Consider the following 25476-nt stretch of genomic DNA (forward strand, 5'->3'; position numbering starts at 1 on the left):
AAAAGTAGCATCATTGGTCTAGTGGTAGAATTCGTCGTTGCCATCGACGAGGCCCGTGTTCGATTCACGGATGATGCAGCGAATACGTTCTTTTTTGAATCTCATTCAAAGGGACACCCAGCTTTCTCCCTCTCTCTCTCTCTCTCTCTCTCTCTCTCTCTCTCTCTTGTTTTTTTTTTTTTTTTTTTTTTTTTTTTTTTTTTTTTTTTTTTTTTTTTTTTTTTTTTCCTTTTTAGTTTTATTTATATATTTATTTATTTATTTTGCCCTGAATGTTTATTGCTAATCGAGGCGAACAGTTCGAGTTTCGCTGACGATGAGCAGAGTGCTGCAAATAATATATTCCGCGCGACAGTCTGGTGTTATTCCTTCTCGTATCGAATTCAGCCTCAGTGCAGACAGACGGAGATGGATAGAGCTAGAGCGTGAATATTGTCATATGCCTTACAGAGCTATTGATGTAGAACAGTCCACCTTCCCATCTGGAGGCGAAACCCTAAGAAAGTCGTCCACAGCATTAATCCTACATACACCAAGACCACCGGCCCCCAAACGAAAACGCTAGAACGGATTGAAAATCAAACGGGGTTATATAAACATGTAACAAACATGGCTTCGTTGAATGGTACTTATATCGTGGTATCTGGAATCATGTCTCTGCATCGGACTTGTGAACCAGTCCTGTCATCCCGAGGTCATATGCGCCCATTGGCATGTTAGTCGTAGTCCCGAAGCCGGACATATCGGAGGCGCTTGCATCCGGTTGAGGCTGTGCGTCGAGACTGGCGCTGGCGCTGATGGGGTCGAGGTTGAATGGGAGGAACCAGGCACTTGGTTGGTAGAATTCGCCTGTGCCTGACGGGGCATTCGGGTCGAGCTGCCCGGGAAAGATGCCGCTTGTGTCTTGGGTGGGTGGCGGCGCGATGTCTTGGCCATTCATTGTGGAAAAAGGGTTTTGGTTGTTGGGGAAGTATGAAGTTGAGGATGGTTTGAAGCCAGCGAAGGAGTCATAGACGAATTGACGGTCGAGCTGCGGTAGTTGATCGGTTACCGGGATACCGAAGTCAAAGGGCGCAGCGCCGAATGTTTGCTGAGCGCGGTTCTGGGGGAACATTGATGGCTGCGGGAAGCCTGTTCCTGGTGCCCCGAGGATGCCAGGGGATGTCTCCATGTTGACGTCGACGATCTGCTGCGAGTTGGGTGGGCGTGTGTTTTGGTCTAGAGCTGCTATGTTTTCGATCCTGCTGCCGGCTCGGGAATGTTTTCGACGGGGTATTGCGGGTTGCGGCGTGGGTGAGAGGCTCGCGAAAAAGTCTTCGACACTTTGCAGGTCAGGCTTTTGGCTCATCACCGCATCGTCGTCGTGCTTCCTGGGATGGTGTTCGGGATCCTCCCAATGCTCCCTCGACACTCCATGTGGGTACTTGTCGAACCAGTCGCCATACTGGAACATGGGGGTAACGGGCCCATTTTGCGTGGCTACCGTGCCCTTGATCGCTGCATCCGCGAACTGTCGGTAGCGGTCCTTGGCACTTTCGACCATATAGTGGAACATCCCCCAGTACTTCTTCATCTTGTTGAGGTACCGGTATGTATGCCGAAGGTTCTCCTTCGACCGGGTTTCCAGTTGTGCGTTTTTGGAGAAAATACCCCAGATGTGTACTGTGCTGGCAGAGTACGCGCAGTACCCGGCAAATGGGACTGTTAGCGGATATGGAGCGGCGTGGTTGATGAGCGTAGAAATGTGATGCGCTGCCTCTACTGCGGCACGTCCTGCATTGCTGAGGAATGTTCGGGGCATATCGCGCGGAGGCCGTCCTCCGGGCGACAGTGGGATGGCGAATTGATTCAGGAAGAGAGTATTTTGATGAATAACGATATGGAGGAAGAGGAATTGATTGGCGACTCTGTCTGCAGCGTGGACCTGTAGATTCTCGTATGTGAAATGTAGATGGCTTGGAAGGGATGCGGAGAAGTCTTCAATTTGCTTTCTGAGGCGCGAGTACCCAGATTCGGGAGACCATAGCGGATGGCTATCTCGCCGCTTTCCTCCCAGATTGAGGTAGTCGACAATTCGACCCCAAATAACAACCGCGCGGATGATGTAGGCCAGTACGCCCATGTTAGACCTCGCATTGGACAACTGGCCGACATCCTCAGGCACGGGGTTTAGCACGTTCCCCTCCAGATCTTCTGTCGGCCCCGGAATCTCCATCTTAAAGTGTGTCTCCTTGATTGGAAGTTGTATTTGGAGGAATTTTTCATTGCCGATAGGAGGACGTTGGCTGCCCGATGAGTTGTAACGATCCATCAGAAAGCAGGCCCACATCGTACGTCTTCGTATCTCTCGGTCTGTAAAACTGAGTTGCGTACTGCCGCCGTTGCCTTGACTCAGTAATGGATCGTAATCGAGTTCTCGGTGTAGTTGGAGAGCATAGGCCATACGCATAGCTTGCCCACCGAAAGACCAACTCCGCCCCCCATGACATGTGCCGAACTCATGGAGTCCGAGTAGGAGGAAGACCGTTAGGATGGTAATGTTAGGTTCGTCGTGTCGCTTCAGTGCTATAGTAGCAGCCGGGTTGGCCCAATTTTCTCCACGCAAAAAAGGGGGCTCAGAGTTGATCTGGGGATGGGTCGAGAATCGCGCGGAGACGGCGCAGACAGCAAGGATGAGCACAGGGGGTATTGTTCGAGCCTTCAGCCTGCGCATGAAACTCGGCTTGTGGAGGAGTAGGTACGACTGTCCGTAAACGCAATCAAAGAAAACTTCCGCGAGATGTTCCTGGATTTCCAATGATGGGAGAAACTCAGCTCCCTCGGTCATCAGGCTCGGACCCTCGCTCGATTTGCCTTCGCGTCGCATAGGGAAAGTATCTTGCGGGCAATTGCGGCTCGCACTAGTCCACTCCTCCATCTCCGCTGCGAAAGCTTCATCGGCCGACCGCTTCTTCAGATTCTTCGCGGCTTGTCCTGGTTGCGCGGGCCGGACTACGGCCCGACCGATGGCAGCCATATCCCTAGCCTCGTCCTTGGGTATCGTCTTAATGACACGGTCCTCCATCCGCTTCAATCGTTTGTCGAGCATTGCCATATAGTCTGTGCGCGGAGCGGCTTTGCGAGTGGTCACCTTATAGACGCAGGGGATTCGCGACCGTGAGCAGTGCTTGCACGCAGGTTTCTCTCCTGAGCATCGAATTTTCTTCCGTCTGCAAGCTATACATGCGAGCGGCAATCGCTTCCGCTCTTTCCCAGCTTTTGTTTTCATCTCGCTCCATGCTGGCTTCTCTCCCTGCTGCCCTGAATTCTGTGTGGGGTCGTCTCCCCCGGCGCGTGGCGCCTGGTCTTGACTTCCATCTTGGGGGAGAGCTGGGTCGCCAGCTGTTTGACCACTTCCCGGTTCGCGCGAGCTGGCGGGACTATGTGAGTCGAAGTCTTCGGGAAGAACAACGTCGTCATGTCCGGTAGCAACAGGGAGCGAGGAGATGACCGAAGCGGACTCGTCGGACTCGGGAGGAATCATGTTGGGAGCGGGTACCCCGGTGTCGGGGATCAGATCATCATTCGAGGGGGAAGGAAGGCAAAGACTGGAGTAAGGGGGGATGATAAGATCAAGAAGGACGGAGAGTCTCGTGGGTGGAACAGGATTTGCAATCCTGGAGGCGGAGAGCACGAGGATGGGGAAAGCCGTTGACGGTCTGGCTTGGGCTTGGCGCTGCTCGTGGCTTGTCCGGGGTTTGTTTCATTAATAAGCCACGCTCTCTCTTTTCTCGTGGCGACAACACAGGGGGAATGGAGAGCAGGCAATTATGCTGAAAATCTGCATGGTTCCTTCAAGGTCACCTGCAGATTTGCCAGTCTTCTCCTCCTGTTCTCAAGCGATGTCATCAGGAATAGGCGATCACATCATTGGATGAACCTGAAAGTGCTGCTCCAATCGAAAGTATGGGCGAACCAGCAAGTGGGAAATGGGGGGCTGGGGCTCTTCTGGGGTCTTTCTGATGGTGATCGAGCAGCTTGCCAACACCGACTGGGCCCTGGTCGGGATCGCCCGGGCGCGGCTCTGATCTCGGTTGTTAACACTCACTACACGGATCCCCGATCCCATATCGTGTGGGGCGGAATGGACTGAATTTGTTTTGCAAAACGAATCTATCTAGAATCGATAGCGAAACCCGAACGTGTTCCAATCGGTCACATCGTAGTACCTGCCCGGCTGTTGGATGGTAGCCCCGAGGAGCGGCGAAACCTCAGTACTACCTGTTCGATGGTGATCTCGTGGGTCTCCCTGGGCCATTTCCTTGCGGTCCCGTTGAACATTGAGGAGCCGCAGATAGACATGCAGGGAAAGTGACAATGTTGCTGCGAGTGCGTAGCATATCAAGATGATGCGGAACGAGTTCTCATAGGCTGGTGCTTCGCTAGCTCTGAATAAATGGGGGCCTGTAATATTCCCAACACAATATGCGACGAACATTGACCCTGTTATGGCCATCTTCTTTGTGACGCCCTTGTAGTTCGCCTGGGCCAGGGACATGGTTAGAGGCAGGGCTCCGGGCCCTATGGCCAGAAGAAAGAAGCCGAAAAGCTGGACACCTTGAGAGACGTGATAGATGTGTGCATAGATTAAGGTGCTCCCGGTACCTGCAGAGGCGAGGATACACGCAATCAAAATGCAGTTGAGTTTTCGGAAGCGACCTGCAAGCCAGCCCGTGAAGGTGATTGTTGCACCACTGATGATGCTGAACGGGATATTGATCAGCGTAGATTCCAAGGCTGTAAACCCGAAGGATTTGATGACGAGGTTGGCAAAGTTCTGAATGCCTCCGTTGGGTACCTGAGTTAGACAAGCGATTGCAAGAAGGTGCCATGTCTTGGGGTCCCGGAAACATTCCACTACCTGATCGCGATTCCAGGTAGTTCGTTCCGTAAAACCGGTTCCAGCGATGGCAACGCGGCGGCTTATCAACTCTTTCTCTTCAGTTGTCAAGAAAGAAGCCGCCGAGATGCTATCGGGAAGGAACGTTAAAAGCACAAAGGCCCATATGAAAGTGGCGATTCCAAGGATGATGAACATCCACATCCATGGACGGAGAGGGTGCTCGATATGGCCGATGCCGTACGCGGCAAGGCTGGCTAAAAGACCGCCAATGGAGTTACCGGAGAACCAGAGAGCTGTTCGAACTGGAATCTCATCGCGCGTGTACCAAGTGGTAGTGATGAACATGAAGGCGGGCGTGATGGTCGCCTCCGCAACTCCGAGGAAGAACCGGACGGCCAACAAGCCGCCATAGTTGTCACAAGCGGCTGTTAGAGCGACGACGATGCCCCAAAAGAGGGTATTTGCAACCAGATACTTAGCTACGGGGAGTCTTGGAATGAGGAAACTGGTCGGCTGGGCTTGTTAGCTGTGGCAACTTCCGCGCGTGGAACGATGATTACCCATTCCCAGAGAAGAAATCCAAAGTAAAATATGCTGGAAACCCAGCTGTATTGCTGTCCTACAAGATGCTGGCAAAATCAGCTATGGTTCTCCTCCAGAGCGAATAAGAGGGGGTACCGTGTCGTCGATCAAGCCGAAGACCGAAGCGCTTGACAGGATGGTCTTGTCCATGAAACTCAACATGTAGGTGGTAAACAACAGGGGAACAAGTCGACGGTCGACTTTGCGTAGGACCCGGGACGAAACAATCGGACTGGCATCATGATGATTGCTGGGATTCATTTGATCCCACGGCTCTCTGTTGAGGCGAAGATCGAGGTGGGAAGGTTGGTGGGGTGAACAAACGGACCGCAACAATCGAGCTTCTCAGGCTGCTTGTATGAGCCCCGACTGGCATGCTTTCAACATTGCCTACTAGGAATCATTTAAACAGTGGACGATCTCTAAATGTCTAACAGCGCGCAAAAGGAAGGCACCGGCCTCTCGGGTGCGCCTGCTTAGTTTTCGGGGCCGAAATACTGGTCTTCCTACTATAAAGTCTACCTCGAGATGTATCACTAGGTGTGCTTCTTATCTTCCGGCCTGTATCGTACCCCATGGCAAAGAAGATATTTCGAGAAGAGTCTTGCGGCAAAGTCATCGAACTGTTCGTAGCTCACTCCAAGCCGATACGCTGTGGCAATACCAGAGATGCAGGTTATCTCATGCATATTCTACCTACGGTCAGCATCTCATGAGTTCCTAAATGAACGAGGCTGAGGAAACATACCACCAATGTCCAGGCCCCTGGGAATAATGTCCCGTTCTTGCCGTTGATAAACATCATGCCAGGTACGACTCTCAGATAGTGCTGCCACCGATGGCCGAACTGATGCCACCATTTCTTCCCGATAATCTTATTCTCATCAATGGCATACCGTGTCAACAGATGCTGTCGCTCCTTATCAAGGAAGATGGTCTGATAAATATGCTGATCAGGTGGGTACGGTGCGTGGCCCTCGCCTACGCTATCCGGGAACTGATGCTGGTAGTTTGAGCAGTCGAAGCCCATCTCGATCTTGGCATGGTCGCTTGAGTAGGGATGAGTGTGGGACATGGGGTTGAAGCCGGTCCAGACATCCTTCTGGAAGGTTGACTGGGCGTTCGCGAATTCAAGTTAGCCTTTTCGCTGTGGCGTAGTGGCCGACGAGTACAGCTCTGGTTGGACCTGGGTCTCGAAGACACTGTTGAAGTACTTTGCATCACTGTGACTGTCACGTCGTCATAGAATTTGGCTCCCCGGAGTACATACTTCTCCTTCCATGTTGCGTGCCGTCCGAGGAGTTTCAGCGACTCGTCGGCGGGCGTACAGAGGATCAGCTCATCGAATGTCTCTATGCGTTCACTCTCCTGTGTATGTAAGGTGAGGACAACACCATCGCGCCCTCTCTGAACAATATCAATCTTGGTATTAAGCAAAAGCCTAACACCGTTCTCCGCACTCAAAGTCCTTTGCGCAAGTGGGATAGAACTTCCCCAGCCGCGGAAACGTAAACATAGTCGGCAAATTCGTCAACAATCCATCCTGGTCATACGTCCAATGCCCCGTCTCCGGATCATCAAAGAGCCTCTCCAAAAGCGCACTCGCCACATTCGGCGTCTGATTTCCCGTCCCCAAGAACAGCGCCAGCAGCGGCAAAAGCATGCGATTCCCAAACTCCTCGTTGAACCGAAAAAGCCTCAGAATAACCTTGACAGGCACAAGCCCCAGAACCGGCATCCCCAGCTTCACCTGCTTCAGCACGCGGCCGAGCTTCTTGATGTCACCGGAGTACCGGTGAACAAGCGGACTGGGGAACACGTTCGTGAAGAAGCTATCGACGCCCTTCCCGAAGGAGACTTGGAGTTTCGCGGGGTGTGGTTCGTAATCGTATGTGCGGAAGAACTTGAATGTGTGTCGGAAGATGCCTGAGCCGCCTTGCACGCCGCCATTTAGCCAGTCGGCGTCGTATTTCTTGAGATCTAGCTCGATGGAGGTGGTTTGCCCGCCTGTTTGGGGCGCTCTGTCAATGAGGGACATGTCGAGCCGGTCCGGATGCTTTGCGAGGGTTGCGGCGCAGGACTACCTGAGCTCTTAGATTGGGGGTAATGCTTGGATAGACTGTCTACATATCATTCCGGCTGCTCCAGCGCCGACAACGGCAACTCGTTTCTTCTCGCTGCGTGACATGGTGTATTAGAGCACCATCGTCATTCAATGCAGAATTGCTGATTTCTAGACAGGTCCTGAGTGCAATTTTCTATTTCTCTTCCATCGATCTAGATATAGCTGCAGCGGTGATGTCATACCGGCGGTAAAACAAAAGCCAATCGCTAAAGATAAAAATAATCGTCATTCATAAATTAGTGGTATCGAATCCAGTAAATGAAAGTAAATAAAAACCCAATCGCGATCCGCACATGTTTTCGATCTCGATCAAGTTTGGGTTGTGAAACAGGGATCCAAAAAGAATTAGCTGAAGTGCTTGTTCCCTGTATGCGCCACCTGATTGGCAAGGCAGCTGAAGGAATTACCCAGGGACTGAATCCCTATCTCCACCTATCACCCGAGTGTGATTCAGGCGACTGCGTACGCTAATATCGGCTTATTGTAGCTTGGGTCGACCGCGCTGGCGTGGAGCACCGTTGGCCAGCGATGAGACGATCTCTTCTCCTAGTATATGAAGGCTATAGGCCGGAAAGACGAGCCAAAGCCCACTTGCGTGGTTATTAGCGTTAGAATTGCGGAAGAGTGATTGGTACGCACTTTGGAATGATCCAGAAGATGACAAGCGTCCAAATGTCATTGTGTCCGATGTTCTCAAAGTCGGAGCAATATTCCTGCACCCCTAGAGAACTTATAAGCTCTGAACCGGCGAAATGAGTCAACCACTTACAGTAAAGCAGGGTCTTGGAGAGCGTCATAACGGAAGCACTGAAAGCCACAAGAAGCGCAATTGCCCCCGTGCGGCCGGCGACTACCCTGCCTCCGATAAACGCAGACCGCGGCCCCTGCTGGGGCTTGCTCGAACCGCGGCTAGTGCTCGTCGCGGGAACCCCGTACCTGTACACAGCCCAGAGGTAGTACAGGTAGGCGGCAGTTTCCGCGAGGTTCAAGATGGCCTGGGCTGCAGTGAAGCCATTTTTGGCGTTGTAGGCAGGCCACCCATAGATGTAATCAACTGTCCCATACAGCTCGTATGGCGACCAGATTGGGGAATGCCATTTCCCACCGGGCATTGAATGCGGGCGGAGCAAAACGTAACCCGAATCCCAGAGTACCAATGGGCAGGATATAAGGAGCCATAGGGTGACGGCAGTAGCGGGAGTGTGCACCCACTTTTTGGATGAGCTTGTGCTGCTCTCAGAAGTTGTAGAAGGCGTTGATGCCCTTGCAGTCGAGGGAGGGGCGAAATCGCGGGGATGATGGCGAGTCGACACCATGTTTATCGATAACGGTCGATCCGGGGAAGTTGAAAGGGTCCTTGCCTTCGGGTGTATGTCGCACGGAGCTATTGGTATTGGTGAAATATCCTAAATTGTTGGAAAAATACAAGCTCGAGCGACGCGATAGGAAGCCAGTGAGTCTTGCGTGATAGTCAGGAAGTCAGGGGTGATAGGCTGTGAGGGGAAACCTCATGGAACGAGGAATGCTGAACGCGACTTGCTCCGCGTGTTGACCGCGGCAGTGGGTTGTGGCGTCGGCCGCCGGATTCGGAAGATCACCACTACTCTGGATAAACATGGGTTGTCGGGTGTTGAAAAACACCATTGATGGGCCTCCAGGTCGCTCTCTGTCAATCATTTCCAATTCCTATCGACTGATTTGGAGCCTGACTCCATCGCAGAGCGTGTGGCTTGTCACGTGAGTCGGGGTTCTTCTCCCCCGAGCTTTTCTCCTCTCGCATCATTTGCGATCCCCGCTTGGCCATAGTGAACTGGGTTGACCGCATCGACTCTTCAATACTTGAATGTCTGGGCTGACATGGATCCTGCTCTCGAAAAGAAGGTGTGGATAGCTTGATATTTGCCAACTGATGGAATGATGCCTGACTGCTATTCCAGCGATTAGATAAACTCGCCCGTGTGAGGGAGAACCAGCGCAGAAGCAGAGCGCGAAGACAAGATCATCTTCAAGATCTGGAGCAGAAAGTGCTTGTCCTTCAAAAGGAGCTCGAGCGCAGGGATGTCGCGCACAGGTTGGCAATCCAGAAGCTTGAGGCTGAAAATAAGAAGTTGCGGGATGTCTTGTCCGCCTCGGGGATCCCTTCTCCTGCGCTGGAAGCGTTCCTGCAAAGGGTCGACAACCCACTGATGGCTCAGAAGGTTGCAATTCCGGCACTCCAGCGTTCAAAGCCGAAGAGCTGTGGTCAACTCGAGGACCCTACTAAATGCGCGTCGCCTGCATCGTGTGCTCGGAAGCCTCCTGACGACGCGGGGTCCGGTACAGAGAATCCGGAGTCCGTGGATACAGCCAATGGTGAATTTACGGATTCTTTGATTGAGACACGACCTGAAAAGGTCGAGAAATCCCTTTCTCCCGAACTGGCTTCCTTTTGTGCCTGTTCTCCTGAAGAGGGCCTCGAGTCTCTACCCATTAGCGAGCGCGTCCTCAACACGACGTTATGTGGGGTTGCAGAGCAATTGGTCAAACAGTATAACACCCGCGGGGTGGACATCTCGGAAATTCAAAAGAGGCTTCGTGAAGGCTTTTTACGTGGCATCGCGGAAGAAGGTTGCAGAGTACAAAATCAAATTTTATTCCAAGTTCTGGATGAAATTAGTGGCCAATAAGGCGATGTGAGGGCAATGCCGATGAATGCAACTACAACAACAGGTCACGGGAAAGCGCAGAGAATGATCATGCCGCCCACTTCTGTCTTCTCGCGACCCATTTCACCACATACACCAAGCCGAGCAGCACTGGAACCTCGATGAGTGGACCAACAGTTGCGGCCAGAGCCTGGTCACTGTCTACGCCGAACGCTGCAATTGCCACCGCGATCGCAAGCTCGAAATTGTTACTCGCGGCCGTGAAACTCTGTGTGCAGGAGAGCTTATAGCCGAAACCAAACCGGCGCGTTACTGCGAGAGTCGCTAGGAAGATAACAGAAAAATAAACAATCAGTGGGGCGGCTACCCGAATAACGGAGACAATCTGATGCACCACCTGCCTCCCTTGCGACGCGAAGAGCACCAGGATAGTAAATAGAAGTCCGATCAGCGACCATGGGCTCAACCATTTTAAGAAGTGCCGATCATACCATTGCTCACTTATGAGGAGTCGCAGTGAGAAACGGGTGACAATGGCGGCGCCCAAGGGTATACCGAGAAAGACACCCACACTCTTTGCTGCTAGGGAGTACTCGATCGTCACGCCCTCACCTGATCCGCCAATTACACGGATGAAGAAGATGGCAATCGGTGCAAACAGCACCATCTGGAGTAGGGAGTTGATGGCAACTAGAATGGCACAATAGTCACCGTCACCCCCTGCAAGCCCGGTCCAAACAAGAACCTGCACGGTGGTTAGTTCAATGGACGTCAAGTGCACTTGGGCCATACCATTGCAATGCACCGGGCGATACCGACTAAGATCAGACCCTCCCGAAGCCCTCTCTCATCAGGAAGAAAAGCCCACGCTAAGGCGAGCTATACGCATCGAGTCAGCTCAAGGTTCGCCGAGTTTCGAACGTGTGACGTTACCATGAACAGAGGAGCAACAATCCAATTGACGATTATGCTGAACGCAACTTGAGTCCAGAGATTCTTTTCGCGGAACGAGCGGTGCAGGGTTTCGTAGCGAACCTTGCAGAGAATGGGGTACATCATTACTAGCAAACCGATTGCTGCTTGAGTCAGCCCGCATGCCTTTTTGCTCGTTAGTCCAGAATGAGGCTTACCGATGGGTACCGAGACGCCAACAAATTTCCCCTTTTCGAGTGCTCTGCTAGTATTTGGTACGAAGTTGCCCAGGATGATTCCGATTGCCATGGCGAGGAAGATCCAGACAGCTAGGAAACTGTCGAGGATTCCTAATTGCTGAAATGCCGAAACTGGACCATCCTCGTTGCTGTCTGTTGGAGACCTGACTGTGCATGCGGCCTCTGGGTCGGCTGGGGGCTTTTCTTGACTCATCCTGGGGCTGAGATATCGGCAAGCCCCCGAGCGGAAAGTTTCTTTACTTATAAAAGGTAGAAGAATACTGTGGGAGGACTTTGTAATTAATTGAAAGCACATGGGTGCATCTAAAGTTGTCATTCTCTAGACCAAGACCGGATGAAAATCCCTTTCGGGAGAGCCAATCACAGCATGCGGGTGACATGCTTCGATATCAGAAAACTTGGTCCCACGTGACCCACGTGACTTGTTCTTGAGATATTGCGAACCTTCCAAAGTGTGGAAGCACTGACTGACAACTTCTGTTTTATGTGGATGTTCCGGATGGCTCGGGATCAGTCAGGAGTTGCATGATGCCGAACCGCCGTCGGATAAATATGTTCGGCATATTTGTGAGGGTTGAAGCCGAGATTGCATCACGTCAGTGCTTAGGGCTGCGGATATGAGCCTCGAGTGCTCCATGCCGGGTAACTCCTTGCCTGATCACCCTGCTGACTGACATGACATTTGTATGCGACGGAGTTTGAGCCGAGTTTCTCCTTCGTCGCCGAGATCTGTTCTCCTCGCGGGCCAAGAGGAGCCTCGCTCGACGAAATGGTCACGGATGTCTTCGGACGGAGACATGGGGAATCTTCTTCTCGGTAAATCATCGGAGAATCATCTCTTCGAGAACGTGGGAGGGAGGGAAGCATTCTTCGCGGAATATCGGAGGAGCCTAAATGTGATTACCCGGAGACGCGTTGTGGAGCCTCGGATTTTGAGATGTTGTCCCAATCATGTGTCTCGCCTGATTGAATCAGAGAAATAATGTCAGGTTCGCGTCGCGGAATTATGGCTCGGCGTCCCTTGCGGTTGGTGCATGTAAGGCGTCCATCCCTGCCAATGTGCGGAAATTGTGATGGCCAGAGTCAAAGGGACATCAAAATGACTTGGCTGATGTTATCCGAGCGACAGGAGCAGCGAAAACGAACAAGAGACCGAGAGTTTGGTTGACGAAATGCGGGGGCTGGTGCTACAGTAGCATCGTCGTTGAGAGCAGGAATTTGGGGAGAGTCCAGACGCTCAGAAGAGCGTGGACTTCAGGAGGCTGACATCGTCGACTGGACGAACTGTTTCTGGTCGAGGCCCGAACGAGGGATTGCAATTCAACGCGCGTGGAGAAGAATTATATTTGTTGTCGTTGATCAATGCTCCCTGTCACGGGATGGCCAATAATCCCTGGGCCCTGGACGCGACCATGGAAGAGGCTGAGCTTCCCCAATTTCGATCCAGTTCCTCGAATTCCGGGGGGACGACGCCAAGAAATGGTGGTTCTCAGCTTTCTGCCTTTTCTCTCCATGAGATACAGTCGTCGACGTTGAGGGAGCTTCAAAAAAAAAAAAAAAAAAAAAGGCAAGCTCTGGAAGACAACTCTAGTTCGCGTCTGGCGATGACTCGACCTCGCAGCCCTTTCGGGGAACTTTCGCTGCGATCCGACGAGAGCCAGGCCCTAGCTCTGTGCGACACAGCTCAGGGAGAAGCCCCTAGTGTCGATTCCTGCCGCATGGTTGGATATTTCTCATGTCGATCACCACGCCGTCCCGAACCTCAGGCTCCATTGAACATTCCCTCCCCGCAACGGCAGCACTGGCCCGGTCGGGACACCGTCCTGACAATAATACATCATCCTTCTCCACCGCAGGCATTGCAATTTTTTCTTGGTTCCTGTTATGGTGGCACTGGCATGGGCTGGAGTGCAGGCTTATAATCTCCTTGCCTCCTGCGTTCCTTCGCTTTCCCCCCTCAGCCAACCCGGTCCAGCTCTCTTTCCATCACCACCGGGTAGTATTGAGTCTCTTGCTCATATTCCCGCAACAATGAAGCTCAGTTGGTTGGAGGCGGCTGTCTTGACAGCTGCTTCTGTAGCGAGTGCTCAGGTATGACTTCCTCAGTGCGAACCCCAGTTCCTGTGCACGAGTCTAATTGTTTGTTGATTAGGATGACCTGGCTTACTCCCCTCCGTACTACCCGTCTCCTTGGGCGACCGGCAAAGGCGAATGGGCTGAGGCACACAACCGCGCGGTACAGATGGTCTTACAGATGACTCTTGATGAGAAGGTCAACCTCACAACAGGGACTGGGTATGTTGGACAATATCTTGGGGAGGGGCTCCGGTGCTAAGGGGTTGCAGATGGCAGCTCGAAAGATGTGTCGGTCAAACAGGAAGCGTTCCAAGGTATGAATACCCTTGTCCTTTGGTTCCGTGGCAGATATTAACTTCATGTTCAGACTCGGACTCGGATCCCTGTGCTTACAGGACAGCCCCCTCGGCGTTCGTTTCTGTACGTGTTCGACCGGATCTGATCAACGGAGTGCGATTACTGACAGTGGCGCTTCTAGCGGACTACAATTCGGCCTTCCCTGCTGGCGTTAACGTCGCTGCAACATGGGATAGACAACTCGCATATCTCCGTGGCCAGGCAATGGGCCAGGAGTTCAGCGACAAGGGTATTGATATCCTGCTGGGTCCGGCTGCCGGGCCGCTCGGCAGACATCCCGACGGTGGTCGTAACTGGGAGGGTTTCTCTCCCGACCCAGTCCTCTCGGGTGTGCTCTTTGCGGAGTCCATCAAGGGTATTCAGGACGCCGGTGTCATTGCCACTGCTAAGCACTACATTCTCAACGAGCAGGAGCATTTCCGACAGGCAGGTGAAGCTGTTGGTTATGGCTACAACATCACAGAGAGCGTGAGCGAGAACCTGGATGACAAGACCTTGCATGAACTGTACCTCTGGCCCTTCGCTGATGCAGTGCGTGCTGGCGTAGGCGCCGTCATGTGTTCCTACCAGCAGATCAACAATAGCTATGGCTGCCAGAATAGCTACCTCCTGAACAAGGTCCTCAAAGCTGAACTCGGCTACCAGGGGTTCGTTATGAGTGACTGGGCCGCTACTCACAGTGGTGTCGGCGCAGCTTTGGCTGGAATGGATATGACGATGCCGGGAGATGTTGCCTTCAACAGTGCGACCTCGTACTTTGGCGGCAACTTGACGATCGCTGTTCTCAACGGTACTATTCCTCAGTGGCGTGTTGACGACATGGCTGTCCGTATCTTGACTGCTTACTACAAGGTTGGCCGTGATCGACTCTACACTCCCCCGAACTTCAGCTCTTGGACGAGAGATGAAAATGGCTTTGCTCACTTCGCTGTCTCAGAAGGAGAGTATGGACAAGTCAATGAGTTTGTTGACGTCCAACGCAATCATGCCTCGATTATCCAACGTGTAGCGTCGAACAGCGTTGTTCTCTTGAAGAACGAGGGCTCCCTTCCGCTCAGCGGCAAGGAACGGACCGTGGCTATTTTGGGCGAGGATGCTGGTTCCAACCCAGATGGCGCTAATGGCTGCAGTGACCGTGGATGCGCTCAGGGAACTCTCGCTATGGGCTGGGGCAGTGGGACAGCAAACTTCCCGTACCTGATCACTCCCGAGCAGGCAATCCAGCAGGAGGTGATCCGCGGCCGCGGCAGCGTGTTCGCCGTTACTGATAACTGGTCATTGGATAAGATCGAGTCTACAGCCGCTCAGTCCAGGTGAGTTTTACGAGATATACATCACGGACAATATTTTAGACACTGACCATGAATCTATTAGCGTGTCTCTTGTATTTGTCAACGCAGGAGGAGGCGAAGGATACATTAGCGTGGATGACAACGAGGGAGACCGCAAAAACCTTACCCTGTGGAAGAATGGTGAGAATGTTATCAAGGCCGCTGCAAGCAACTGCAAGAACACTGTTGTGGTAATCCACTCCGTCGGGCCTGTCCTAGTTGATCAGTTCTACGACCACCCTAACGTCACGGCCATTCTCTGGGCTGGTCTTCCTGGTCAGGAGTCTGGGAACTCCCTTGCCGATGTGCTCTACGGCCGCGTCAACCCCAGCGGGAAGACCCCGTTCACATGGGGTAAGACTCGCGAGGCGTATGGCGACCCTCTGCTCACCAAGGCAAACAACGGCGATGGTGCACCTCAAACCGACCATACTGAGGGTGTGTTCATTGATTACCGCCACTTCGACAAGACTGACCAAACTCCGATCTATGAGTTTGGCTATGGGTTGAGTTATACCACGTTCAGTTACGCCAATCTGTCTGTTGAGCGCTTGCACGCGCCCCCATACATTCCCACCCGGGGCCAGACAACGCCCGCGCCCACATTCGGCGTTATTAGCAAAGCCGCAGCCTATGTTTTCCCAGAGGCACTTGAGAGGATCACCCAGTTCATCTACCCATGGATCAACTCGACGGATCTTGCGGCCTCCTCTGGTGATCCCGCCTATGGATTGGACCACTCTGACTATCTCCCTGAAGGTGCCCGTGACGGCTCGCCCCAAGACCTTCTCCCCGCCAGTGGGGGTGACGGAGGGAACTCTGGTCTCTATGATGACCTTTTCCGCATCTCCGCGACCATCAAAAACACTGGGTCTGTTACAGGCAGTGAAGTTCCCCAAGTGGTAAGTTGAATTCGATCTATTTACTTTTCATAGGCTAATAGCCGTTTAGTACGTCTCCTTGGGCGGTCCTAACGAACCAAAGGTGGTTCTGCGTGGGTTTGACAAGCTGAAGCTGCAACCGGGAGAGGAGCAGGTGTTCACGACAACGCTAACCCGCCGTGACCTCTCCAACTGGGATACGGAGAAGCAAGATTGGGTGATCACACCCCACCCTAAGAGGGTGTTTGTAGGAAGCTCCTCTCGGAAGCTTGCTTTAAAGGCCTTGTTGCCGACGGTTGAGTAGGCGATTGGCTGGTGTTGTACGACGATGTCGACTCCTGAATCTTTCAAGTTCAAGTACATTAATTTCTCATAAATTCAATCTAATAAAGGCTAGCTTGGCCCTTTTCCGAGGATCAGCCACGGCAGCAACCCCTTCCCAGACTGTCCACATCCCGACCCAGGTTAACTTGGTGGGAATGGAGAAATGAGGACGGATTATCCGATCAAACACTCGGGTCATCCGGGTCCGTGGGTTGGCTTCACGACGTAAGGCGAGTTCTTGAGCCGCTGAGAGCCAGCATTCATTAAATCTCGGTAGACGTGCTCTTGTCCTCTGCCGTGCCAGGCCATATCTTTATATCCAACGCTCACCCGGCAGTGGACTCGGGCCTGGATGTGGAGCCGAACACCACGAATTGAGGCGGATTCACATCCAGACCTGCCACTCTAGGCTTAATTTGTGGGGTTGAGCCTTGGGAACAGGAGGACGGCATGGAACAGACAGGGATTGACCTCGACTCAGACTTTTATGGAGTTGAAATCTGGGGATACCCGGATGACCCCTCTGCCAGCGGCCCTATATTAGTTAGTGTACCCCCCTTCTCCGCTGCAGCTCTGGGATATATCTACATCAGCCCCAGGACTTGGACTCTGACCATGCCTGGGTTCCGACACGCTTTCTCTCTGTCCCGGCAGCAGGTGCAAGATGCCGCACCCCCGGGGACGGTGTCGCTATCGAGTAAGTCACCCTGCAAGGCCATACCTGAGCTACCTATCTGAACCTCAGATACACAGATGGGATACTAACCCTCCCCCCCTTCCAGTCCACTCCGAACAAGTCCTCCACGGCAGCAGCACAAAGCACGAAGGAGAACTCGTCCTCACCCCACAGCCCTCCTCGGATCCCTGTGACCCGCTGAACTGGCCAACATGGCGCAAGACCGTCGTCCTAATCTGCATGTCTGTGTACGCCTTTATCGGGAACTTCAGCTCGGCTTCGATCTCCAGTGCGTTCCCGCTGTATGCGACGCCCCTGGCGTTTAACCCGCCTGTTTCGATGGGGCGGTTGAGTCATCTTGTTGCGGTGCGTAGCATCCATTCCCTGAGCTATTGTCCTGAAAGAGGGTGTGCTGAGGGGTGCGGTATGGTGCGGTACAGGTTAACGTGCTGATGATGGGCGCTGCGAATATATGGTGGGTGCCGCTAGCGAATACCTTTGGGCGGCGGCCGATTACCCTACTGAATATTCTTATTCTGGTGTTTTCGGCCATGTGGGCTGGGCTGGCGACAAGCTTTGAGAGCTTGCTTGCGGCGCGGTTCTTTATGGGCGTTGGTGTTGGGCCTGCGGATACCAGTATATCTCTTATCACTGTGTTGACTCCTTGTTGACTTTACTAATGGGATGGGGTAGTTGCGCCGAATGTGATCGGGGAAATTTACTTTATGCATCAGCGTGGGAAGGCAATGGTGAGTCTTCGCTTTCTTTTGTTAAAGGCGGGTGGTGCCGTGTCTGACGATCTAGGGGCTCTATACTGTGTTTCTCTCTGTGGGGTCGCTTGTTGGAGCCATTACAGGAGGTTATATTGGGGGTAACCTGGGCCTGGAGTGGCTGCACTGGGTAAATGTGATCATCTGTGCTATTCTCTTCGTCGCGTGCTTCTTCCTCGTTCCGGAGACGCTCTACGCGCGGGAAGAGCCCAGCCCTACGAACTTGGATGCGGAAAAGGCGCTCAAGGAGGGGGCAGAGAGTTCCCAGATCGAGCAAGCCGTCAGCGCGCCGCGCCGGGAATACCAGGATTTCACGTTCCTCCGGTCGCTGAAGCTCTACACGTACCACGGCAACTTCATGAAGAACTTCATGGCCCCGTGGTTGACTCTTCGTCTGCCGGGGGTCTGGCTTGTCATGTTCTGGTACGCCGGGCTCGTCGGCGGGATTGTCACCATCAGCACCATCGGACCCGCGCTTGTCGCAGCTCCGCCCTATAGCTGGGGCTCGAATGCGGGTCTCATCATGGTTGGGGGTGTCGTCGGCGCGGCCCTCGGCGCAGCAGCCACAGCCGGCCTGGCCGACCGTGTCATCGTCACGAAGAAGACTCTCAAGAAAGGTGAGTTCGTCGAGCCCGAAGCCCGACTCCCCGTCGCCCTGCCCGGCCTGATCCTCGCCACGACGGGGCTCTGGACGTTCGGATTCTGCGCACAGAACCCCAGCCCGAAGATGTGGGTGGGAATGCAGTTCGGAGTCGGCATGTTGTCCTTTGGACTGATGCAGGCGCCCTCAGTCGGATTTAACTATGTACGCCCCCCGCCGGCCGTTCTAGGGGTGGTATGCTAACGCGAGCAGGTCATCGACTCGTACCGCCATCTCGCGCCCGACTGCTTCGTCGCCATCACCTGCATGCGAGCGATTATCAGCTTTGCGTGGAGCTTCTTTGCGGGAAACTGGGTGGAATCGGCTGGACCAGCGGTTCCATTTGGGGTGTTTGGGGGGATGATGGGGCTCTTCACGCTGCTGTTCCTGCCGCAGTGGCTGTGGGGGAAGCGGACGCGGATTGCGACGGCGAAGTGGGTTGTGTAGATAGTTGTGTATTAAGTAGTGTTGTGTAGATGAAGAAGAAGAGGAAGAAGAAGAAGAAGAACAGATGAAGCCATTCAAAGCCGCGGCTCGACGTCATCTGATCTGCACTGCGTTTCCGCCTTTGTTTCTCTCAACGACCACCTCACTCCTTCTCTCTCTGGACACAACATCTCTCGTTCTACCTCTTCAATTTCGATAATTCCTTCAGAGTCATATACTGCCTTACTGTCTCTGCTCGAATTGCCCCTGCCAGCGGGCTCTCCCCACAATGCCGCCCTCTTCCACACAAACGCCAGCGGCAACACCAACCGCACCCTCACGCTTCCACCCCCCCTCAACTGCCCTCCTAATCTACCCAGCAACCCTGATCCTGGGCTCCCTCTTCTCCGTCCTCTCGCCGACCGCCCAAGCTCCTCAAACGGCGTCACAAGCGGCCGCAGCACCCCCAAACTACTTCGCCCGCAAGGACAACATCTTCAACATCTACTTTGTGAAAATCGGCTGGGTCTGGATGACCCTCGCCTTCTTCGCCCTTCTCCTCGCGTACCCGGGTTCTCCTACGCGGGGCCGCCGACAAGCCCAGGCGGCGCTCCGGTATCTCCTTGCGACGGCGGCCTGGTACGGGACGACGCAGTGGTTCTTTGGGCCTGCGATTATCGATCGCAGTTTTGTGATTACCGGTGGGAAATGCGAGGCTGTTTTGAAAGAGTTACATGGGAGCGTTGATGGGGATGGCGTCTTAGGTGCTGTGGGCGAGGAGACGCTGGGCGTTTATTTGACCGCGGCGGCGTGTAAGGCTGCCGGTGGGGCGTGGAGGGGAGGGCATGATGTTAGTGGGCATGTGTTTATGCTTGTTCTTGTTACGGCGGCTTTGGGGTTTGAGTTGCTGGGCGTTGTGGCCCAGATTCGGGGTCAGGGTGAGGGCGAGGGTGTGGTGGTGAATGGGGGAGTTGACGGTGGTGAGAAGGGGGCTCAAGGGTCGGGATCTGGCGGCGAGGCGAGGACGTGGATCCTGCGATTTGTGGGTGTGGTTGTTGGGCTGAGCTGGTGGATGCTGCTGATGACGGCGATTTGGTTCCATACGTGGTTGGAGAAGGTATCTACGTCCCTTCTCTGTGCTTGGGGGTACCGAGCTAACTTTCGCAGGCGAATGGTCTGCTTATTTCCCTTGCAGCCGTGTATACTATCTACATCCTTCCTCGACGGGTCATCCCGTGGAGAAATGTCGTGGGCATTCCAGGTGTCTAGTGTTTCAGCTTGGTAGACGTGGTTTGTATATTAAGGGATAGAACACTGAGGTCTGATACACGCATTCAATGCATAGCACTTCGGTTACAGTTTAGGTTCAGGACCCAAATAACCCCGTTGGAACGCTACCTTGTTAGCCAGTCCGCATTCCCCAAGGCACGACGTACTTACCTCCAGGGATTATCGCCGCCGCATACATCGCCCGCGTGATAGGCCGCAGGTCCTGCGGCGTTGCACCACCAGCCAGCGAGCCCTCCATGTACGGCTCCCACGCCGCGAGGATCCGATCGCCGTATGCCCTCAGATCCACCGCGCGTTCCTTCTCAGTCTCCTGCTCGGCCATGCATCGCACGCCCAGGGCCGTCCCGAACTCGCGGAACGCAAGCCGGTACTTCGTGCTGCGCTCGAGATACCGGTCGATCTCGATTAGGTCGTCTACTCGTCTCAGTACCTGATACAAACAAACAAGAGTTGAATAACTGCGAAGGAGACGTACAGATCTGCTCAAAGCACCGCTCCGCCAGCTCAGCAGCCCACTCCTCCTCCGCAAACCAATGCACAGTCCACAGCGTCATCCCCAGATCCAGCGGATCCGACGAGACGAAATGTTTCCCCTTCCGCTTCATAATCCGGTGATAGTCCTCAATCTCCTCCGCCAGTACCGGCCGCCCCTGGCCCTGGCCCTGGCCCTCGCCAGCATCAGCATTAGCAGCAGCCGCCGCCTGCAACAACCGAAACACAACAAACCCATCAATGGGATCCAAATTCCCCTCCGACCCCACAAGCACCCTATCAAGATTAACATCCATCTTCCAGACCATCCTCGCCCGCTCGGACCCGCGATTCACAAAGAAGGCCGCATGTATCGCTCGCGCAAGCGCCACACCCAGCGCATTGTACCGCGCCTCCCCACTCGCAACGGCCATCCGGTTCAGCGCAAACATCCACAGCGTCAGGTAATGGTGGTACTGCCCGTCGCCGTCGCGGCCGCCCGCGTCGAGCTTCCCGATCCGCAGCCCGCCGCCGAGCGGGTTTGCGTCTGTTGCGCCTGGGAGGCGGGCGGACCCGTCGCGGGTGCGGCCGAGTGTCTCGTGGACTGTCTCGATGAGCCGGGCGGCGAGGACGAGGTATCGGTTGGAAGGGGCCGTGGATGCGGTGGTGGTGCGGTTTAGTTCTGTGTGCAGGGTGAGGAGGTTGAGGACGCCGAAGGCGTCTGTCCAGAGGTAGCGGCCTTTGTGGCCACCGGAGGTTGGGGGCGGGGACCAGGCTGCTGGGTCGGGGACTGCGGTGCTGTCGAGGGGGCCGTAGAGGGTTGAGAGGGCGGATTGGAAGTGGGATAGATGCGCGGGTGTTGCTGTGGTTGACATTGTAGAGGTTTTTGAAGGCAGGGCAAGATTCCGGGCTTGTCTGCGTGGGATGCAGTATTTGAGGGAGTGCAGCATTGGAGTACGAGGACAATATACAGCACGCGATAGATGTTTGGTGTTATTTGGTGGTGGAGTGATGAAGTCATACTGACCGTCGTATGATGCATTCGCCTCCCATACAAACACAACCCTAACGACCGACATCTTAACTATATCCTATCCTCCAATTTTGGCCGAAAGGCAGAGCGAAGCAAGCAGGCAATGCAATGAAAAAACTCCGCCTGTACAACCCCTTCAAATCCACCAAATTAACGACTCCACCACCAAAACCAAAAGCCATGTCCGACATCCAACTGCAGTCCCTCTTCCGCGCCTCCATCCGCCCCCTCCCCGCGATCCACGACCCCTCCTTCGCCAGCGCCTTCGACTCCTTCGCCGCAAACCGCCTCGTCCTCCTCGGCGACGGCAGCCACGGTACCTCTGAGTTCTACGCCGCTCGCGCGGAGATCACAAAGCGCCTCATCGCAGCGCACGGGTTCAAGCTCGTCGCACTAGAGGCCGACTGGCCGGACGCCGAGGCCGTCGATCGCTACGTGCGGCGGCGGCCCGGCCCAAAGGCCCGGATTGCAGCGAGAACCAAGGCCGACGCCGACGGCACAGAGGCAGAGACAGAAGGAAGCAACGCGTTCTCGCGCTTCCCGACGTGGATGTGGCGCAATCGCGAGATGCAGGATCTCATCGAGTGGATCCGCGACCACAACGCCTCTCTCCCGCTCCAGGACCGCGTCGGCATCTACGGGATGGACCTGTACTCGCTGGGGACGTCGATCAAGGCCGTGATCGAGTACTTGGACCACGTGGACCCGGCGATGGGGAAGGAGGCGCGGCGGCGCTACGGGTGTCTGGAGCCCTGGGTCGAGGAGCCGCAGGAGTACGGGCTCGCGATGCTGCAGGGGATGAAGAGCTGCGAGGGCAAGGTTGTTGCGATGCTGCGCGACCTGCTTGCGAAGAGGCTGGAGTATGCGGCGCACCCGGGGGACGGCGAGGAGTTCCACTCCTCCGAGCAGAATGCGTATGTGGTGCGTGACGCGGAGCGGTATTACAAGGCGATGTACTACTCCTCTGCTGGGTCGTGGACGCTGCGGGACTCGCACATGGTCGATACGCTGAAGCGGCTGCTGCGGTATAAGGCGGGGGGCAAGGCGGTTGTGTGGGCGCATAACTCGCACTGCGGGGACGCGCGGCACACGGGGATGGGGAGGCGGCGGAAGGAGGTGAATATCGGGCAGCTGTGCCGGGAGGCGTTTGGCGAGGAGAATGTTGCGCTGCTGGGGTGCGGGACGCACACGGGGACGGTGGCTGCGGCGTCTGGGTGGGGGAATGACATGCAGGTGATGGAGGTGAGGCCGTCGAGGCGGGACTCGTGGGAGCGCATTGCGCATGATACGGGCGTGGAGAGGTTCCTGCTGGACCTGCGCAAGAGACATCTCCCGCGCGAGGTGCAGGAGGCCCTGGCGGCGGAGAGTCGCCGGCTGCAGCGGTTCATTGGCGTGATCTACCGGCCGGATACGGAGCGCATCTCGCACTACTCGGAGGCGGACCTGGTCAACCAGTTCGACGGGTATATCTGGTTTGATACGACGCAGGCCGTGCGGCCCTTGGAGGTTGTGCAGCCCAAGACGCCGCTGGGGAAGGAGGAGACGTATCCATTTGGTCTGTAGCTGTATAGTAGGTATAAAAGTGTATTTACATCCAAATCATTGCGCCATCAGGCAGTCAAGTCAATGAGCAAACCGGAAATCCAGCCTCTTGCTACCCGTGTCAGGGCTATTCTTCATGTAATCCTCGCGTTGCTGCGGCCGTCAGCTTCAGTGTCAATGATTCAGAGGAGGGCACGGCATACCTCTTCACTCATTCGAGCCCAGACCCTTTCTCGATACCGATTCCTGCGGATGTAATACACCTTCGTCCCAAGGAAAAGCGCAACGCCCAGCACATTCAGCCCTAGGAGCACCGAGTACCCACGCTTGTATAGCGGCGCGTCGTCCGCGCGGAACACGTTGTTTCCGATGATGTTGCCCATTTGCACGCTCACTATATGGTCAGTCAGTGAGTGTGCTAAAGAAGATCGAGGGAGAACCGAGGGGGGGATACTATTGTAAACAGCCGCAGAGACCGTCCGCGTGCCGACGTTGTTCGAGTTCTTCGACGTCCATCCGACCAGGATAGCGTGGCAGTACGGGTACGACAGGAGCACAGTCATGATGGCGTATGTTCCCCATGCGTCGACCATGGCCTCGGACCAGAGGCGCAGTGTGAGGAGGCAAGGGAAGACCCAGAGGGACTGGAGCATGGCCACGAGGGAGCGCTCGTTGAGGCGTTCGCTGAGATGGGTGAGGCCGTTGAGCATGAGGATGTGCGTGATGTTGTACGGGATGATCAGGAGGTTTGTAACGAACTAGGCTGTTAGACTCGTTCGTCTCCAAGCAGAAGGGAGGGGGTAAGGAGGGGGTACCGTGTTGAATCCCACGCCTTTTAGGGTAAGGGTTATGTATGTCCGGATTGGGACGATGGGCGTGTACACGAGCAAGCCAAGGAGATACAGCGGCCACAGGTCGTAGTCGCGCAGAGCACTCCATAACCGGGAAAGAGTGATAGCCTGGCGATTGTGCATGTCTCCTACGAGATATTAGATTCAAAGGTACACTTAATCTTCGAGGGCACGGTACCTTTCGACGGATCGTCGCGCAGAACGCGGTTAACGACGATTCCCACCTCGCGGTCAGAGAACCAGCCTTTGGGACGGAACCAGGTCTTTGTCTCGACGGCAGACGCAGGCATCTTGAAGAACGAAGCAAGGCCGATGACGAGGGTGAGCAGGCCCTCGATGAGGAAGAGCCAACGCCATCCGCCCCAGCCGAGCACGCCTCGCATGTGCAGCACGCCGAATGCGACGAAGGAGCCAAAGATCTCGGTGACAGAAAGCGTTGTCCAGAAGAGACTGCATTATTAGCTTCGTATGGCACGTCGTTTCGACGGGGTTGCTGGTACCTTAGCCGGGTGGGGAGCTCTCGACTGGTATAAAAGTACGAGAGCCACAGGACGATGTCCGGGATAAAGCCCCCCTCGAGGATCCCAAGGAGTGATCTCGTTAGGAAGAATGAGCGTCTTCCCTGGAGAGCAGACTGGCTCGTCGCCACGAGTGACCACAGGGAGATCTGGATGGGGATCCAGCGATCAGGGCCGAGGGCCTTGGAGACCAGCTGCGAGGGCAATTCGGACATGAGGAAGGAGATGTAGAAGATCATATTCCCCGTGTTGTAGTCTGCTCAATCAGCATGTGTCTGTACAGAGTTGACTCTCTGATAGACAGCTCACCGTTCGTAGACAGCCCCAGGTCATCCAGCATATTGTCAGAAACTGCCTGGATCAGATTCCCCCGGTCGACTTGGAGGCCGAAGAACATCACACACTAGATGTCAGTTATTATCAGTTGATTCCAAGTGCGCCGGTGGTGAACGTGCCGCCCACAGACAGACATGCCAGTCTATCTTCCGAAGAACAGCCCTTTCCTCCTCTCGCGCCCAGGTCAACGTCGGGTCGAACGCATGTCGACACTCATACTCTGCGTTATCATAGATACGCGCATAGCGCTCGGCAACCTCAGGATCCAGAAAAGGATTCAGCTGCTCAGGGACATCTTCCCCCCGGTCGAGCGTCTCGAGATGGGACCCATCCTTGCTGACTCGGTTATAGGACGGGAGGTCTGTGTAGGAAGAGGATTCCCGACCATCCAGCAGTCTCTGCGTGACCTCTTTATCCGCGTCCATTCTGGTCTCAGTCTCGGTCTCGGTCTCTGCCTTTGAGACTGGATCGAAGGAGTGGAGCTCGACCTCGAGCGACATGTTGGGGCGTGCGATGAGTTAAATGGACCACGGCGTGCTTGCGTGTGA

At 54.7% G+C, this 25476-nt stretch overlaps 12 protein-coding genes and 1 non-coding gene across 13 annotated transcripts; 6 read left to right on the forward strand and 7 right to left on the reverse strand.

Annotated features, from left to right (window-relative positions):
* The first annotated feature begins 7 nt into the window (after positions 1 to 7).
* BJX67DRAFT_t24 lies at positions 8 to 78 on the forward strand. The gene has a single exon. It is a non-coding gene; the product is annotated as a tRNA-Gly (tRNA).
* A 189-nt stretch (positions 79 to 267) lies between these two features.
* BJX67DRAFT_343717 (putative C6 transcription factor) lies at positions 268 to 3659 on the reverse strand. Its single transcript, XM_071028176.1, has one exon. The coding sequence runs from the start codon at positions 3521 to 3523 to the stop codon at positions 650 to 652; it is 2874 nt and encodes a 957-aa protein (XP_070890120.1). The 5' UTR covers positions 3524 to 3659; the 3' UTR covers positions 268 to 649.
* Positions 3660 to 6130, reverse strand: BJX67DRAFT_343718 (major facilitator superfamily domain-containing protein). Its single transcript, XM_071028177.1, has 3 exons — positions 5561 to 6130; positions 5443 to 5511; positions 3660 to 5395 (listed from the first exon to the last, which is right to left on the reverse strand). The coding sequence occupies exons 1-3, from the start codon at positions 5723 to 5725 to the stop codon at positions 4157 to 4159; spliced, it is 1473 nt and encodes a 490-aa protein (XP_070890121.1). The 5' UTR covers positions 5726 to 6130; the 3' UTR covers positions 3660 to 4156.
* A 373-nt stretch (positions 6131 to 6503) lies between these two features.
* On the reverse strand, positions 6504 to 7281 carry BJX67DRAFT_343720 (putative flavin-containing amine oxidasedehydrogenase). Its single transcript, XM_071028178.1, has one exon. It carries the CDS (start codon positions 7200 to 7202, stop codon positions 6906 to 6908), a length of 297 nt encoding a protein of 98 aa, XP_070890122.1. The 5' UTR covers positions 7203 to 7281; the 3' UTR covers positions 6504 to 6905.
* A 462-nt stretch (positions 7282 to 7743) lies between these two features.
* Positions 7744 to 9248, reverse strand: BJX67DRAFT_218348 (uncharacterized protein). The gene is made up of 3 exons (XM_071025686.1): positions 8359 to 9248; positions 8229 to 8310; positions 7744 to 8179 (listed from the first exon to the last, which is right to left on the reverse strand). The coding sequence occupies exons 1-3, from the start codon at positions 8903 to 8905 to the stop codon at positions 8068 to 8070; spliced, it is 741 nt and encodes a 246-aa protein (XP_070890123.1). The 5' UTR covers positions 8906 to 9248; the 3' UTR covers positions 7744 to 8067.
* An 84-nt stretch (positions 9249 to 9332) lies between these two features.
* BJX67DRAFT_218363 (bZIP transcription factor) lies at positions 9333 to 10289 on the forward strand. The gene is made up of 2 exons (XM_071025687.1): positions 9333 to 9470; positions 9527 to 10289. The coding sequence occupies exons 1-2, from the start codon at positions 9447 to 9449 to the stop codon at positions 10253 to 10255; spliced, it is 753 nt and encodes a 250-aa protein (XP_070890124.1). The 5' UTR covers positions 9333 to 9446; the 3' UTR covers positions 10256 to 10289.
* A 33-nt stretch (positions 10290 to 10322) lies between these two features.
* Positions 10323 to 11599, reverse strand: BJX67DRAFT_377748 (arsenic resistance protein; the record flags this gene model as incomplete). Its single annotated transcript, XM_071032182.1, has 4 exons — positions 10323 to 10979; positions 11027 to 11113; positions 11168 to 11310; positions 11365 to 11599. The coding sequence occupies 4 exons, from the start codon at positions 11597 to 11599 to the stop codon at positions 10323 to 10325; spliced, it is 1122 nt and encodes a 373-aa protein (XP_070890125.1).
* Positions 11600 to 13004: 1405 nt separating this feature from the next.
* BJX67DRAFT_218393 (beta-glucosidase) lies at positions 13005 to 16561 on the forward strand. Its single transcript, XM_071025688.1, has 7 exons — positions 13005 to 13497; positions 13559 to 13701; positions 13752 to 13796; positions 13850 to 13902; positions 13961 to 15152; positions 15214 to 16072; positions 16122 to 16561. The coding sequence occupies exons 1-7, from the start codon at positions 13291 to 13293 to the stop codon at positions 16353 to 16355; spliced, it is 2733 nt and encodes a 910-aa protein (XP_070890126.1). The 5' UTR covers positions 13005 to 13290; the 3' UTR covers positions 16356 to 16561.
* Positions 16562 to 16990: 429 nt separating this feature from the next.
* Positions 16991 to 18908, forward strand: BJX67DRAFT_369971 (major facilitator superfamily domain-containing protein; the record flags this gene model as incomplete). Its single annotated transcript, XM_071030846.1, has 6 exons — positions 16991 to 17072; positions 17158 to 17417; positions 17492 to 17687; positions 17745 to 17800; positions 17856 to 18626; positions 18675 to 18908. The coding sequence occupies 6 exons, from the start codon at positions 16991 to 16993 to the stop codon at positions 18906 to 18908; spliced, it is 1599 nt and encodes a 532-aa protein (XP_070890127.1).
* Positions 18909 to 19176: 268 nt separating this feature from the next.
* On the forward strand, positions 19177 to 20156 carry BJX67DRAFT_377751 (putative inositol phospholipid biosynthesis protein Scs3; the record flags this gene model as incomplete). The annotated part of the gene is made up of 2 exons (XM_071032183.1): positions 19177 to 20004; positions 20055 to 20156. The coding sequence occupies 2 exons, from the start codon at positions 19177 to 19179 to the stop codon at positions 20154 to 20156; spliced, it is 930 nt and encodes a 309-aa protein (XP_070890128.1).
* An 84-nt stretch (positions 20157 to 20240) lies between these two features.
* Positions 20241 to 21523, reverse strand: BJX67DRAFT_377752 (uncharacterized protein; the record flags this gene model as incomplete). Its single annotated transcript, XM_071032184.1, has 3 exons — positions 20241 to 20281; positions 20328 to 20591; positions 20653 to 21523. The coding sequence occupies 3 exons, from the start codon at positions 21521 to 21523 to the stop codon at positions 20241 to 20243; spliced, it is 1176 nt and encodes a 391-aa protein (XP_070890129.1).
* Positions 21524 to 21861: 338 nt separating this feature from the next.
* Positions 21862 to 23244, forward strand: BJX67DRAFT_369972 (putative erythromycin esterase; the record flags this gene model as incomplete). Its single annotated transcript, XM_071030847.1, has 1 exon — positions 21862 to 23244. One exon carries the CDS (start codon positions 21862 to 21864, stop codon positions 23242 to 23244), a length of 1383 nt encoding a protein of 460 aa, XP_070890130.1.
* Positions 23245 to 23304: 60 nt separating this feature from the next.
* Positions 23305 to 25353, reverse strand: BJX67DRAFT_369973 (major facilitator superfamily domain-containing protein; the record flags this gene model as incomplete). Its single annotated transcript, XM_071030848.1, has 8 exons — positions 23305 to 23376; positions 23427 to 23617; positions 23678 to 23981; positions 24039 to 24202; positions 24253 to 24524; positions 24575 to 24848; positions 24902 to 24995; positions 25048 to 25353. 8 exons carry the CDS (start codon positions 25351 to 25353, stop codon positions 23305 to 23307), a joined length of 1677 nt encoding a protein of 558 aa, XP_070890131.1.
* Positions 25354 to 25476: the final 123 nt, after the last annotated feature.

This window comes from Aspergillus lucknowensis (assembly GCF_044049455.1).
Source record: "Aspergillus lucknowensis strain CBS 449.75 chromosome Unknown BJX67scaffold_4, whole genome shotgun sequence".
Classification (NCBI taxonomy): domain Eukaryota; kingdom Fungi; phylum Ascomycota; class Eurotiomycetes; order Eurotiales; family Aspergillaceae; genus Aspergillus; species Aspergillus lucknowensis.